Source organism: Chiloscyllium plagiosum, unplaced genomic scaffold, assembly GCF_037043375.1.
Source record: "Chiloscyllium plagiosum isolate Xiang-an unplaced genomic scaffold, Cpla_swu_hap1 HiC_scaffold_26, whole genome shotgun sequence".
In the NCBI taxonomy this organism is placed as follows: domain Eukaryota; kingdom Metazoa; phylum Chordata; class Chondrichthyes; order Orectolobiformes; family Hemiscylliidae; genus Chiloscyllium; species Chiloscyllium plagiosum.
In genome coordinates this window covers 31382445-31397002 of record NW_028270164.1, presented here as the reverse complement: position 1 = coordinate 31397002, position 14558 = coordinate 31382445, and the positions used below count along the sequence as shown (strand labels likewise).

Genomic DNA, 14558 nt, shown 5'->3' with positions numbered 1-14558 from the left:
CCCTGGCCCTAACACTACTCTCTTTCAGGTTTGAAAACTTATGCACGTTTAAATATAGCTGTTTGCTTTTAAACATGTTTAGAGTTGCTTTTGAAGTTTGTTCTTTTTTTTGCAGCATCTAGTTCAAACTCAACAGGTAAGAAATAATGTGTTGTTGTGGATTTCTGTTGGGCAATCTGACTAATTTGAAAGCAGCCTGAAAAATTGACCAGTAGATTAATCTATGTTACCTCACAATATGGCGAAGCAACATTACTAATCACCCAATCTACCTGGCTGATGTGAGACCAGAATGCCTAACTTGGACTGCTTGGTTGTTGCAACATTTGCTCACTTCACACTGTAAGTGGCACAGAGATGCAGGATGGGCCTTTTCTAGTTTTCCTTAAAGGTGTAGGTAGCCAAGTTGGTTAAGGCCATTTGAAAATAATTTCTTCTATTGCGAAATGCCTGTTGATACTCAGGGGTGTTTGAGAATGAATGATGATTTATTTATATATTGTCACTCACAGTTTACAATGAATAATATAGTAAAATACAATGACAAACTTCAAAAGGTGGTGTGTTTAGTTCATGGATTTGGCAGGCTACCCATTGCACCCAGCATCTCAGTGGTCAGCCTTATAAGCACTTGTGCTGCCCCATCACAGTCTTCAATGGAATCCCTGCAGCAGAGCATATCTATGATCTCATTCTCCAAAGTACTAGAAAGTTAGCTATCCTGTAGCTCTGACCTGAATACAACCTTTGTGCCTGCAGGACTTACCAGGTGTGCATCCTAACCCTACACGACAAGGAGCATAGAGTTCCAATATCTGAACTGCAAGCTGAGAATGTCAGATCAAATGAAGGAGCTGCTTCAGCATTGCTGAGCTGTTAGTCACTCACTATTCCTCTTTGGGTTTCTCTGACTAGATATGCAGCCATGATTGGGTGTGTAAAACAGGAATTAAGCACCAGAAGGTCGGAATGAGAGAAGGTTTATTGCGTGAGAAGGTGAGGTCCATTCTCAGTCACATCATTTTCAGCCTGCTCATCATACCAGACAGCAGGATGTGAGTGCGCTGGGATTTGAGAAAGGCCACAAGACAGGATCATTTCTTCAGCCTTAATGTTGCCCATAATGCCAGATAACGTTAGCTTTGTTTCTGTCAGCCCTGTGGTGCAGAGAGCCATCTTGTCTGTAGAGGTCAGGAAGTGCTCTTCTCCTTTCTGATATGTGCTACCTTGTGCTGTATAAGAGGGTGTCAGTGATTGTTCACCACTGTGCTTTGGTGATAATCCTGCCACAGCTTAATAGCTGGAGATATATGTAAGTAGAGGCTATGACATTTGCAGCTTTGATTGGTATGTAAGAGTGAAATAGAGCATCAGAATGTTGGGTGTGGTCACCTTTGTGTGCAGTGCATGCATAAGCATCCAGAGTCATATTTTTCAAGCAAAAGCCTGATTATTGTGATCTCTTCTATGTATTTGGAACTCATTGCTTCATTGTTGCTTTTGGGAGTGATGGCATCAGGCCAGTGAAAATAATTTGCAAATTTTGTGAGTTATAAAAGAGTAACTGGAAGAGGGCCAAATTGACACAAAGTAAGAAAGAGGGAGAAATCCAGGCTGCAAAATTTAGACATTATGATTTTAGCACAACAAGTGCCATTTTGGAGCCACTACACTTCCACTACAACCCCTGTTGAATGCTATCTTGGTAAGAGCATCAGCTTAGACATTAGGAGTATGCACCAAAGGTTTGCAGAGTTGACATCAGTCAGTGTCTAAGGCACATTTGACCACATTTTCTCTCTTGTACTTTAAGTAATGACTTATCTTAAACATACCCAGCTGAGGATACATTCAACATCAGGAGGCACGGCATGCTAGTGCTTATTAAATTTTTGTCAGTTTCCATCAGGTTGGAAGCTGATTAATGTATATAGGTTCTTGGTGAACTTTCAGCAGTTGTTGGTGGTTTGCAACCTTGTGATTAAAGGTAGTGAAGACATCACGCAATAATGCTGGATCTGGAGCCGCCTTGGCTCTGACTTCACTGAGCTGGTACTGGTATATGTTGGTGTCCTGTGGAACCATCTGGGAAGCCTGGAGTAGATTTGCTGCCACTGAACCTTCTTGCTAATATTAGTCTAAGCTACTGATTTGATGTGGGGAAGGATGCCCTCACAAAATTTTCAGCAGAAGATAGGCTCATTGTTGATGAACAAGACATAGGTTTATTTTGTAACTTGTTACATTGCAACTGAAAGACATGACAATACCTTGTGAGACTATGAGGCTCAATTTAAGATTAATTATACATTAGTACGTTGGCTGCATGCTGTTAACACAAACAGCACTCACTGAAGCACTATTCAAACTCTGGCAAGTGTAAGCAGATATCAGAGGACACATGCAGAACTTGTTAACTCGTCCCCTCACCTTCTCGGTAGTTTCTTCCAGTTTTACAACCTTTAGAGATATCCGTACTCTATAAGTACTGACAACATGAAAGATCTAAAAATCTCATCATACAATAGTCACACATCTTCGTCTTGACTTTAATTATTCTGCCATTTGTATCCATCTTCAGCTGCCAAGTTCCCACTGTAATTCTGTCCTGTTACCGACTATATGGTCCTAGAAAAACACAAATGCGACTCCTCACCATCCCTGGCAAAGCTGCCTGCTTGATTAGCACCCCACCCAGCACCTTAAGCATTCATTCTTCTATCACCATAGCCGCTGCACAGCAACAGAAGCTTCAGTGATCTATAAGTGTTTCTTTCCTTGACTTGCATGCATGTTTAGAGATTTTAAGAAAGATTGTATTCTTTTCTATTTTTGAAATAATAGTGGGTGTGGAAGCCTCTTGTCTTGATTTGCACATTTCTTATCAGTTTGACTTCACATTGAGACTGTGCAGCTAGCAGAGGAAACTGTTTCTAATTTGACAGTCTCTCAAAGATATAGAGACAAAAGAATATGGAGCGTGCAATACAAACTCCAAGTCTTTTCCATCACTCATTCCTATAACAGCTGATCTGAGCTCAACCGCTTATGCTTTGATGGCTTCATCTGAAAAGTGAATCAATCTCAGTCTTCAAAATTTAAATTGAGAAAGCATATTATTTTGTAGAAAGCGTTCTGCATTTTCATTACCTTGTGTGAACAAAGTGATTCCTGATTTTATTTTAAATATGCTCACTCTAATTTCATAGCTGTCCTTTCTTGTTGTGGGTTAGATTACCACCCCAATGTTCTGAAGTCACAGAAATGCAAGCAAAGTTTATGCTGTCCTCACAACTTAAGCATCAGTACAACTTTGGTGAACTTGCACTGTACCCATACTAAGATGTAAACCTCCTCCCTTAGATTCAGTATCCAAACTGAATGTAATACTTCACATAGGATCTGATTGTGGGTCTATATGAGTGAAGCATAGTTTTTTCATTTGCAAATTCTAGTCCCTTAGATAACTTAGATTAGATTACTTAGATTACTTACAGTGTGGAAACAGGCCCTTCGGCCCAACGAAGTGCAACCCACCCAGACCCATTCACCTACATTTACTTCTTCACCTAACACTACGGGCAATTTAGCGTGGCCAATTCACCTAACCTGCACATTTTTGGATTGTGGGAGGAAACCGGAGCACCCGGAGGAAACCCAAGCAGATACGGGAAGAATGTGCAAACTCCACACAGAGAGTCGCCAGAGGCGGGAATTGAACCCGGGTCTCGGGCGCTGTGAGGCAGCAGTGCTAACCACTGTGCCACCGTGCCACCCACCATTGAGATCACGTTACTTTCTTTAATTTGGAAGAAGATGCCTCATGGAAGAATAGGGAAAGCACAAATAGCTTAAAAATCTAGCTCCCTGTGACAAATTAAGAATAGCTATTGTTTCAACTGTTAGAAGTAAATTAGGATTTCCCATGTAGATTGGTAACAAGGAAAACTTGATTCCTGTTCTGGGAAGAAAAGCCTGTTTAATATCCAAAACTGTTCTAGTGTGAAAGGTCATTGGCTATTTTTAACTTTTGAAGTGAAGGACTAGTTTCTGGAATTATTTGGTTAGATTACCTATAGTGTGGAAACAGGCCCTTCAGCCCAACAAGTCCATACCGACCCTCTGAAGACACATTCTCCTAACTAATGCACCTAACACTACAATTTAGTATGGCCAATTCACCTATCCTGCACATCTTTGGACTGTGGGAGGAAACCGGAGCAAACCCACGCAGACACGGGAAGAATGTGCAAACTCCACACAGGCAGTTGCCCAAGATGGGAATTGAACCCGGGTCCCTGGCGCTGTGAGGCAGCAGTGCTAACCACTGAGACACCGTGCCATATTGTCAATTTAGATCTGTGGCAGCTGGCACAGAAACATGATATTATTTTTTGTGGATAGACTTTATTAACCACTGAGTCTTACATCTCTTCCACGTACCAGACTCACCTGTTCCCTCTTTATATTTACTCAGCATTTTCTTTTTAAATCAACCTGATAAAGTGCATTAAATATACCTGTGAAGCAGGTGAGACGTGAAGGTGGGCCTTTTGTCTTGGAAATAGGGGCATTACACATGTGTCACAAGAGACCTGTATCCAGCCAAAGATATTTTCTAATCAACCTGTTCAGATATGTTATGACAGACCTCAGGAGCAGGTGGGACTTGAGACCAGGCCTCTGGCTCAGAGGTAAAGACACTACCGTAGTGCCACAAAAGCCCTCTACCCAGCCAAATATTTAATTAAGTAACCCCAATCACCTACTCAGCTACTTAATATATTAAAAGATTCCTTTCTTCCCTTTAAATAATGCTTTTCAGGTAGGATCTTATAGTGTGGTGGTATAGTCCATAGCTTTGGGTCCAAACGTTTGGGCTTAAGTCCTATCTGACACATCTGACCATGCTGATTAAAAATATTTTAAAACTTTTGAAGACATGCAAATATTCTTGAATGTAGTTAATGCAAATCAAACAATTCTTAAAATATTCTACATCTTACTTCGTTAAAAACAGAATCAACTTTCTATATGCCCCCTTCATTCTTTAAACAAAATAAAATAACATGTTCCATCATTCAGCAACTCAAACATAAATTGATTTTCTTTCATGTTCTCATATCTGCTCATACCATGAAGTGTCCCCTTAGTGGATCTTCTTAAATTCTTGGATTTGACACATTTTTTTGTGAAATAATCTGACAACCAATGACATGCGTCAACCCACTTTATTTCAGAAATCAATTTTTTGGAAACCTTCTTTTCTTTCAAACATTTCCTCTGCGCTAGATAGAGAGATGAGTCCTCAAATTCTTAGTTTGTGCCGTCCTTTGTTAAATATACATTGTTCCAAAGAGAATCATTATCCACATAATATTCTGTGTGCAATCCTTTCTCAGGTTGTCCCTCAAACAGGATTTATTTTAGAAGATTGTACTGATAATAATGTTTCAGCTGCTAAGGTACTTTGAACTGTTCCTTTAAATTTCTTGGCTTCCCAGGCCAATAGGCAACGTTGATTATTTTTATCTACCAAACATATAATGCAGTCTGCAGCACTTGAATAGCCAACTGGAAGATTAACATATGAAGCATTATTTAAAAAGGACTAGCATTATATCTTCTGGGTCACCCAAGCTTGAGTATATTTTATAGGAGTTAGTTTCTTTAATGTTTCCTTTGCTGTTTTGACTATCTCCGCAATAGCGTGTTTAACTGTACTGCTGTATTCCAATATGTTGTACCTTGGATTTGGTCTAGTCTGAATGCATAACAAACCAGCCAATCAAACCTCCTGACTGGTCAGTTTCATCCCTCTCTGTGAGGATCTTGCCTGATTTATGTGGATATGGGTAATATTTTTCAAATAAGGCTGTTGATCCAAATTCGCTCCTGACTTATGCTGTTTCATGTCTAACTATATATATTGTTTTGAGTAAATCATCACAAGTTTCTTTTAATTTGGTCTACTTATTAAGAAATATCACAGACAATGAAGTACTGAAACAATGATTTAAACTTTATTGCATATAGCAACCAAATAAAATCCCTCAAGTAAGCAAGTAATTTGAGTTATAGGGAGAGGCTGAATAGGCTGGACTATTTTTCTTGGAGCATCAGAGGCTGAGGGGTGACCTTATAGTGGCTTATAAAATCATGAGGGGCATGGATAGGATAAATATACAAAGTCTTTTCCCTGAGGTGGGGGAGTCCAGAACTAGAGGGCATAGGGTTAGTGTGAGAGGAGCAAGATATAAAAGAGACCTAAGGGGCAACTTTTTTATGCATAGGGTAGTGCCTGTGTGGAATGGGCTGCCAGAGAAAGTGGTGGAGGCTAGTACAACTGCAACATTTAAGAAGCATCTGGATGGGTATCTGAATAGGAAGGGTTTGGAGGGATATGGGCCAGGTGCTGGCAGGTGGGACTAGAATGGGTTGGGATATCTGGTTGGCATGGATGAGTTGGACCGAGGGGTCTGTTTCCTTGCTGTACATCTCTATGACTCCATGACTCTAAGTTAAGCTTCAAAATCCAACTTGGCCAGTCCCTGATTATGGTGGAATATGGCCAGGATTCCACCAACAATGTTTGGCTCTGGATGTGTCCTGGGTTCAATCCTTGTACAGTATTGTTTTTTGAAGTTCTGCTAAAGGGGCAGTTCTGCTGTTCGATTCTTATAGAATTTTTTATCCTTCGGGCCATTACTGATGATACTTCAGATTCTTTCATCCAAAATGTTGATAATTCCTCTGGAAGCCTTTAGTCTGCAGCTTGTTTCCATATCAAAAGTAGCTTCTTAGTTTCTTGTTACATTTAGCCTTAAATGTCTATTTGAAGACACAGCTTTCCTGTGATAAACTTCTTAAATTTTTCTACAGGACAATCATTGTCCTTTATGGCAATAAAGTACCCAGTTTATTGAGCAGGTGTCAAAGCAGTTTTGTTCATGTAGCCACCACTCCTCCTTTTGCCAGACATGGCCAATTGATTTCAATTCATGTATAAGATAGTCCTTGACTTTACCAGTTTATTACAGACAGTGTTATTGCTACTTTTATGCATATTGTAACGGGTTTATCTTCTGTTGTTTCATCCATTCCATGAACAGTTACTAAAGTTCTAAAATGTATAATATCAGAATATTTTAAAGCTCTCTGATGCCTGAATTCTTTTATTTTTTCAATCAGACAAAGCTCAAATTTCATAGAAGCTTCCCTCGGGCCTGTTAGCTGTATGCAACCCATTTTCTAATTAAGCTGAAAGTAACCTACTTCCTGCAAGATGGACCGAACTGAGAAATCCCGTGCCCTAGTTGCATCATTCAATACAGAAACACATTTGTTTAATTTCCATATCTTTACTCCTATATCATCTATTTGCTTAATTGGTTTGAAAATTACTCCCCTTTGAAACTCTGACAGCTTGCATAAATGTAGCTTTTATATGAATTGACTTACATTCCTAGCAGCATGTAGCTAATTTGCCAATCTGTGGACCTTAATTTCTTAGTTTACATATTTAGCCAGATTTTGTATTTATATAGTTATGGCTTTATTCTGAGTCAAAACCATGTTTTTTGTTCCATGTAAGAAAAATACTGGTTTTATCCAGAATTTGTGACCACTCATTGTGATTTTGCTTGGAAGCTCTGATTAATTATACTTTAAGAAAGTGTATATGAGTGAGAAATGTAATAGTTATAGAAAATCTACAATTTTGAAGCTTACATAAGAAAGTAAATCCATAAGATTTACTTTAAAATTTATTAAATTGTTTTGCTAGTAATTATGAATAGTTAAGAAATTTACCAAATTTATACTAAGCATTTTCTGCTATTTTAAAAGAATTGTGACTATAATGTTGCGATTCCAGCTGATGGTAGTACCAGATATGTTAGATCCCAGAGTGAAATCTGGCTTGATAGACCAAAAGTTTTATTTTTGCATATTGGTTACCATGGTAGTCAGTCATTGAACATATTCACAAGAAGCTGCCGATGTGCTTTTAACAGAAGATCATCAATGCTTATTATGCACAGAAGGAAAAGAAATGAACTAAATTATGTAAGAACTATTTGAAACTGGCCTAATGCAAATGCCAGAAATGAAAATTCAACCCTGCTACCCTGAATAACCATCTTACAGATACTTAAATCTCAGTGGAAGGATCACTTTGTTTGCATCTTAAAATTCCTTCTTCAATATAGACCAGCTGTACTTTATCTCTTCATTCATCTGATGCTATCTTTTTTACTTAACGTCACTTGATGTTACACTTAAACAATGGACTAACACAGCTCATGTATATTTTAGCATGGATTCCTTAAACTCCTCTTTCAAAACCTTCTGTTTCTGGAGCTTTCTTTTGCTCTTTCTTTATAACACTCAGGGCTCCATTATAGCTGAAACCACTTTTAAGATTACAGACTTATAAACCTCTTTGCAGCTATAGCACTGTTCTCTCTAACCGAAACTTGCTCATTCTCTGATCATTTGGAGGGTTCTCTCTAAAGGGAAGTTGTTTCTAATTATGTCAACCTGTGTCATTGGATACATTTTTCATAGACCACGACCCATTTTCTTTCTCACTTAGAGTCAGAGTTGTAGTCCAACCAGTCAATGCTGAACATAATCCCAAACTAAGCTAGTGCCACCTGCCTGCCCATATCCCTCCAAACCTCTCCTATCCATGTACTTGCCCAATGTCTTTTAAATGTTGTAATTGTGTCCAATTCTACTACTTCCTCAGGAAGTTCATTCCAAAAGTGAACCATCCACTGTGTAAAATATTTGCCCAAACTGTTTTTTAAATCTCTCTCCTCTCATTTAAAAATGTGCCCCTAGTCTTGAAATCCCCCATGCTAGGGAAGAGACAATTACCATTGACTTTACCTATACCTCTCATTATTTTATAAATTTCTATAAGGTTGCCTCTCAACCACCTACGCTCCGTGAAATAAAGTTAGACCTTATCCAACCTTTCTTTATAACTCAAACCTTCCATATTCAACACCATCCTGGTAAATCTCTTCGGAACCCTCTCCAGCTTGATAATATCCTTCCTATAAATGGGAGACCAGAACTGGACACAATATTACAGAAGAGGCCTCACCAATGTCTGTACAACCTCAATACAACTCCCCAACTCCTTTATTCAAAGGACTGAGCAATGAAAGCATTCATGCTAAACACCATTTTAACCCCCCTGTCTGCATGTGATGCAAACTTCAAAGGATTATGTACCTGACCCACTCGGTCCCTTTGGTTTACAACAGTACCCAAGGCCCTACCATTAATTGTATAAGCCGTACCCTTGTTTGTTGTACTAAAATGCAATACCTCACATTAACCAGATTGAACTATCTAATATTTTTCAGCCCATTGACCCATTTCAGCAAGATCCCTTTGCAATCTTAGAAAACATACTTCACTGTCTACTATGCCACCAATTTTGGTGTCATCCACAAACTTGCTAACCATGCCTTCTGTATTTTCTTCCAAATCGTTTATATAAATAATAAACAGAGGAGGACCCAGAACTGATCCCTGTGGAACACCGCTGGTGACAGACTTCCAGTCTGAAAAGCAAATCTCCACCACCACTGTCTATCTCCTCCTGTTAAACCAATTATATATCCAGTTGACAAGCTCACCCTAAATACCACGTGACCTAAATTTACTAACTAGTCTACCATGTGGATCCTTGTCTTCTACTGTTGTTTTCTAAATAACTTTTCTAATTACCTCAACATTTTCTTAAAGCTTCATTCAAATGCATGTAAACACATTTCAAATACCCTACTAATGCAAAGTACACAAAAATCAAGCTAAGTTCTTCTCTTAACTTACAAAATGTAGAAATACAAATCAAACTTAGAGCTATGCATTGTCCACTCCCAAGTTTCCAATTAATACTGCATATATTATTTGTTTTTCAAGCTTAAGATAGTTACTGTTAGGGAAATGGGTGCTGAAGTAAGTTAATGCACTAAATTGGCTTCCTTATTTAAACAGGGTTGAATTCTGCAAGTTCCAAAGAACCAACATATCTATTAATTAATACCGATATTTGGCACACCTTTGGCTTTCTTATTCAGAGACAGGATGTAATTGTTTGAAGATTAAATCACTGTTATTCAACAAGTTTAATGGAAAAAAAATCATGAAAATGACTCCAACTCAAGAACTGGTGACTGTTAATTATGGTATTTATCTCTTTACAGCCCCACCACATGAATCATTTCTACTTCAATTTCCTGAGCTTTTTTTAGGCGATCTATTCTTAAAGTAGCAATTAGGACTACAATGAGAATATCACGGTTGAATAATTTATATTAGATTCAGTCTTTGGTGCATAAAGTCTGGCAGGATCATTTTGCAAATGTGTTTTATTACCGTTATAAGTAGCATAACAAAAGATGACAGACATAACCTGCCAGTTTCGACAAAGCTTTGAGGAAATAAATCTCAATCCCTCATAGTAACATACAAACATGTCCATTTTAATCACGGATGCTTTAATATTCTGATCTTTACATTGACATTATATGAGAGAATTGGTTACAAAGGAGCCATAGCCTGCTATTTTCCTCTATTTCAATAGATTTCAATGTTTCTTCAAGCCAGCAGCCTTCTAATTGTAAGCACAAAATATGGTATGAATTAGGAGCAGGGACTAGCAATTTAGCCCAATAAGCCTGCTCTGCCATTTGATACAAGCATGGCTGATCTCATATCGCCTCAATTCCACTTTCCTCCCTGTTCCCCCATAACCCTGAATCCAGTACTAATTTTAAAAATCTGTCGATCTCCTCCTTAAATTTACTCAATGTCCCAGCATCCACTGGACTCTGTGGTAGCGAATTCCATAGATTCACAACTCTGAGAGAAATAATTTATCCTCATCACTGTTTTATGTCTGCTACTCCATATCCTAAAATTATGGCCTCTTGTTCTAGATTGTCCCAGATAAGGATATGTCATCTTAACATCTACTTTGTTGATCCCCTTTACCATCTTATATACCTCACTCCCATTCTTTGAAACTTCACATTCCAAAATAGCCAGAATAGTCAAGTGTACTTTGACCCCAAATTATAAGATCACCACAGAAGGTGAAATATCTTCCAATATCGAGGCAAAGGGACATTTACACAAACTGTTAAAAATAGCAATTTTGAACCTAAACAGACTGTTCAGCTGAGAAGTAATGTACTTTCTCACCACTGATTTGTGAAATAGAAATGTCAGACATTCTTAGACTGTTGGAATTAAACATATGGTTGAAAAAAATTGAAGAGAATGTTCCTCTGTATTCAACTGTGAACTAATTTAGCAAGTTAACGACCAGCAGTCACTAGGCAAAAGCGAGGACTGCAGATGCTGGAGATTAGAGTCAAGATTAGAGTGGTGCTGGAAAAGCAAAGCAGTTCAGACAGCATCCGAGGAGCAGGAAAATCGACGTTTTGGGCAGGAGCCCTTCATCAGGAATCCTGCCTGATAGGAAGGGCTCCGCCTGAAACATCGATTTTCCTGCTCCTCGGATGCTGCCTGACCTGCTGTGCTTTTCCAGCACCACTCTAATCTTGACCAGCAGTCACTTCCAGGAGTAACATGAGTCTTTCAGACCAGAAGGTTGTGCCAATATTAATTGGGAAACTACAATTAAACATTGATGTCTTTGGGCTAACAAGAGAGTAGAAAGCAAAAGATTGAGCAAAGTTATGACACCAATTCCACTGAATACCCAGTGACTATTTGCTGTCTGAGCACACACAGGCAAGTCATGATGTGGATAAGACAGCAGAGAGCTACTACTTTCCATATGTTATTACAGACTGGACCAGTAACTTTCAGGAAGAAGAGAAAATTACAATATTTAAAAATTGACAATATTATTAAACAAGCCAGGAATTAAGGCAGGATTGGGCAGATTTAAGAAAAGCCAGTTCTAACTCTGGTCATCGATCACATACAATACCTTATTGTTAATTATAAACCGGGGAACATTTTGAAGGCCCTTACTTTGATATTTTCTTATGGCTTCCACTAAATATTAATAAGTTAGAGAAAAAAGACCAAGATGTAAAATTACATTTTGCAGTTTTCATTGAAATGTATGTTTTAAAATTTAGAATGGCTGATTGTGAGGCATTTAAAATCTTCATTTTGTTTTTCAACAGGTTCTCAGGGAAAAGAAAGCACCCAACATAATGAAAAATCAGCACTGTGCTATAATGTTGTTTTTACACTTGTGATGTTAGCAATTTCATATTCTGTATAAAGTTATAGAGCAGTATATGTTACAATGAATGTATGCTCAAAATGATTTTGTTTTGTTTTCCTGATGAGAGAGTTTTCTTGGAAAACCTTGAATGAATATTCTGAGCAGTGAGAATAGATTCACTGATCAAAAAGAAATCTCAAGTTCTAAATAGTACAGAAGAAAAAACATACTAAAAGAATGTTGCCGTTCAAACTTGCTGCCATTTCAACTTTATCTCCATGATTTTCGTTAGACAGTATTCTTCCAATATTTTTCTCCCTTTTCCCAAAGACAAGTGAGCTCAGATGTTGCAATCTGTTTAAGAATGGTATTAGCCATTCATTGCATGTACATTTGCCCACAGATCTTTATGTGAATCTTACAGTGATTAGAAATCTATTTCAGCCCTGGATCCACCATTGAGAATCTTCCTGATTTCCATATTTAACTGTCTGTGTGGTTGCCAAAAGTTGCTGTCTCACTTAATCCTTAACAATATTGAATGTTATTAACCTAATGTTATTTTTATTACAAAACCCAGACCTTTATGTTTTGCTGGGACAGCCAGTGGGCTAAACCCCTGCTTGTGAGGCTTAGAGGTATAGAAAACATAAAAACATGAAAATGTGGAAAGTAAACCCACAACCAAACCAAACCCACAACCACGCCAAGCAAATTTACATTCCATGTTTGGTATTTTCTCTTGTACAATCCCACTCTGCAAGTTACTCTATTTATAATACTCTATTCTGAAGTTAACAGGGCTCTGAGGAATATTCAATACAAGCCTAAATAACATACAGGAAGGAGGCAAAATAATAAATTATATATTATAAGTTTTCTTAAATATTAAAGAATAAGATAGTGAGTGTAATAATTGAGATAAATTCACACTAAAAAAAAATTCGTCGCAGCATACTATTTGAGCAAATTTAACCCAGATAGGGGATCACAGGCTTGTTTATGAAAGAAATGGGGATTATTTATTTTCCTTTACTTTTCTCTTTAATAGGTGAGTTCATACTTAACCACCTGAAAAATGTTTAAATGATCTTTCATGTCTTGTTTTATCCACCAGTAAGATAGAAACTAATTCCTCTGGGGAGCAATGATAGTCATTGCTTAGTGTTAAATGTATCTTTTTTTTAGTTCTATATTTGGAAACACTCTTAAATTCACCAAAGACATCAAGCAGACTGCAAAGAAAGGCTGATGTGCACATATATAAATGTCTGGTAAATCTTTTTTGACCCAATGATCCGAGGATTTTCTCATATTGCACCAATGGCTGCAGAGCCAGGAATAATATAGAAAATTTTGTAAAACCCCAGAGCTCCTGCCCTTGACTGAACAAATCAGAAAAGAGATGGTCATCACCACTCTATGAATACTTTGTGACAAACTCTGCAACCCCCTAGTGGGGCTAAGCATAGAATTCAAATGGTGGGCGGCACGGTGGCACAGTGGTTAGCACTGCTGCCTCACAGCGCCAGAGACCCGGGTTCAATTCCCGCCTCACGCGATTGACTGTGTGGAGTTTGCACATTCTCCCCGTGTCTGAGTGGGTTTCCTCCGGGTGCTCCGGTTTCCTCCCACAGTCCAAAGATGTGCAGGTCAGGTGAATTGGCCAGGCTAAATTGCCCGTAGTGTTAGGTAAGGGGTAAATGTATGGTGGGTTGCGCTTCGGCGGGTCGGTGTGAACTTGTTGGGCTGAAGGGCCTGTTTCCACACTGTAATCTAATCTAATAAAACTATGGGTGGAATCTTTAATTTCCAACTCCAGGCAAGAGGGAAGAGACAGTCACTGCTTGGTAAACCAATGTGAACAGGCTGTCACTTGGTTGGGGTGGTTCCCTTGATCTGCACTGCTCTGTGCCTGTTCGAAGGACTAAACATAAGGTAGGGGTAGAGGGGCATAGTCATTATGGCCACTGAGAGCCAATCTCCTACCTTTCCCTTCATCCCCCTAACTACTTCTCCCTATGTCCCCTAAACCCAAACCCCATCCATTCCTACAGAAAGCATACCTAAGACGTTGCTCATCTGGACGTTGGACATCCTGCTGGCAGCATGTTCTCACAGCCTTTGCAGTGGCACTGTCAAGGGCAAAACACCAGCCTTTGATTGTTGGCAGTTCTCACCAGAGGGGCTTCTAGTTCCAGGAATTTGATTTTGAATGAGCACTCATCATTGCCATCCAAATTGCCTGATTAGAGGAAGATACTGCAGGCCTTGTTGCATAGTCAGCTTGGGTGTGCCACCATTTCTTCAGCAAGTGAGCGGGGCACCC

General features: G+C 38.8%; 1 protein-coding gene across 1 annotated transcript in view; it reads left to right on the top strand.

Annotated features, from left to right (window-relative positions):
- LOC122563212 (peptidase inhibitor 16-like) overlaps positions 1-14558 on the top strand; it is a 66185-nt gene that overhangs the window by 30766 nt on the left and 20861 nt on the right. Inside the window, exon 7 of the mRNA XM_087973392.1 lies at positions 116-136. Coding sequence (XP_087829518.1) covers positions 116-136 — 21 coding nt within the window. The remainder of the gene's footprint in view (positions 1-115; positions 137-14558) is intronic.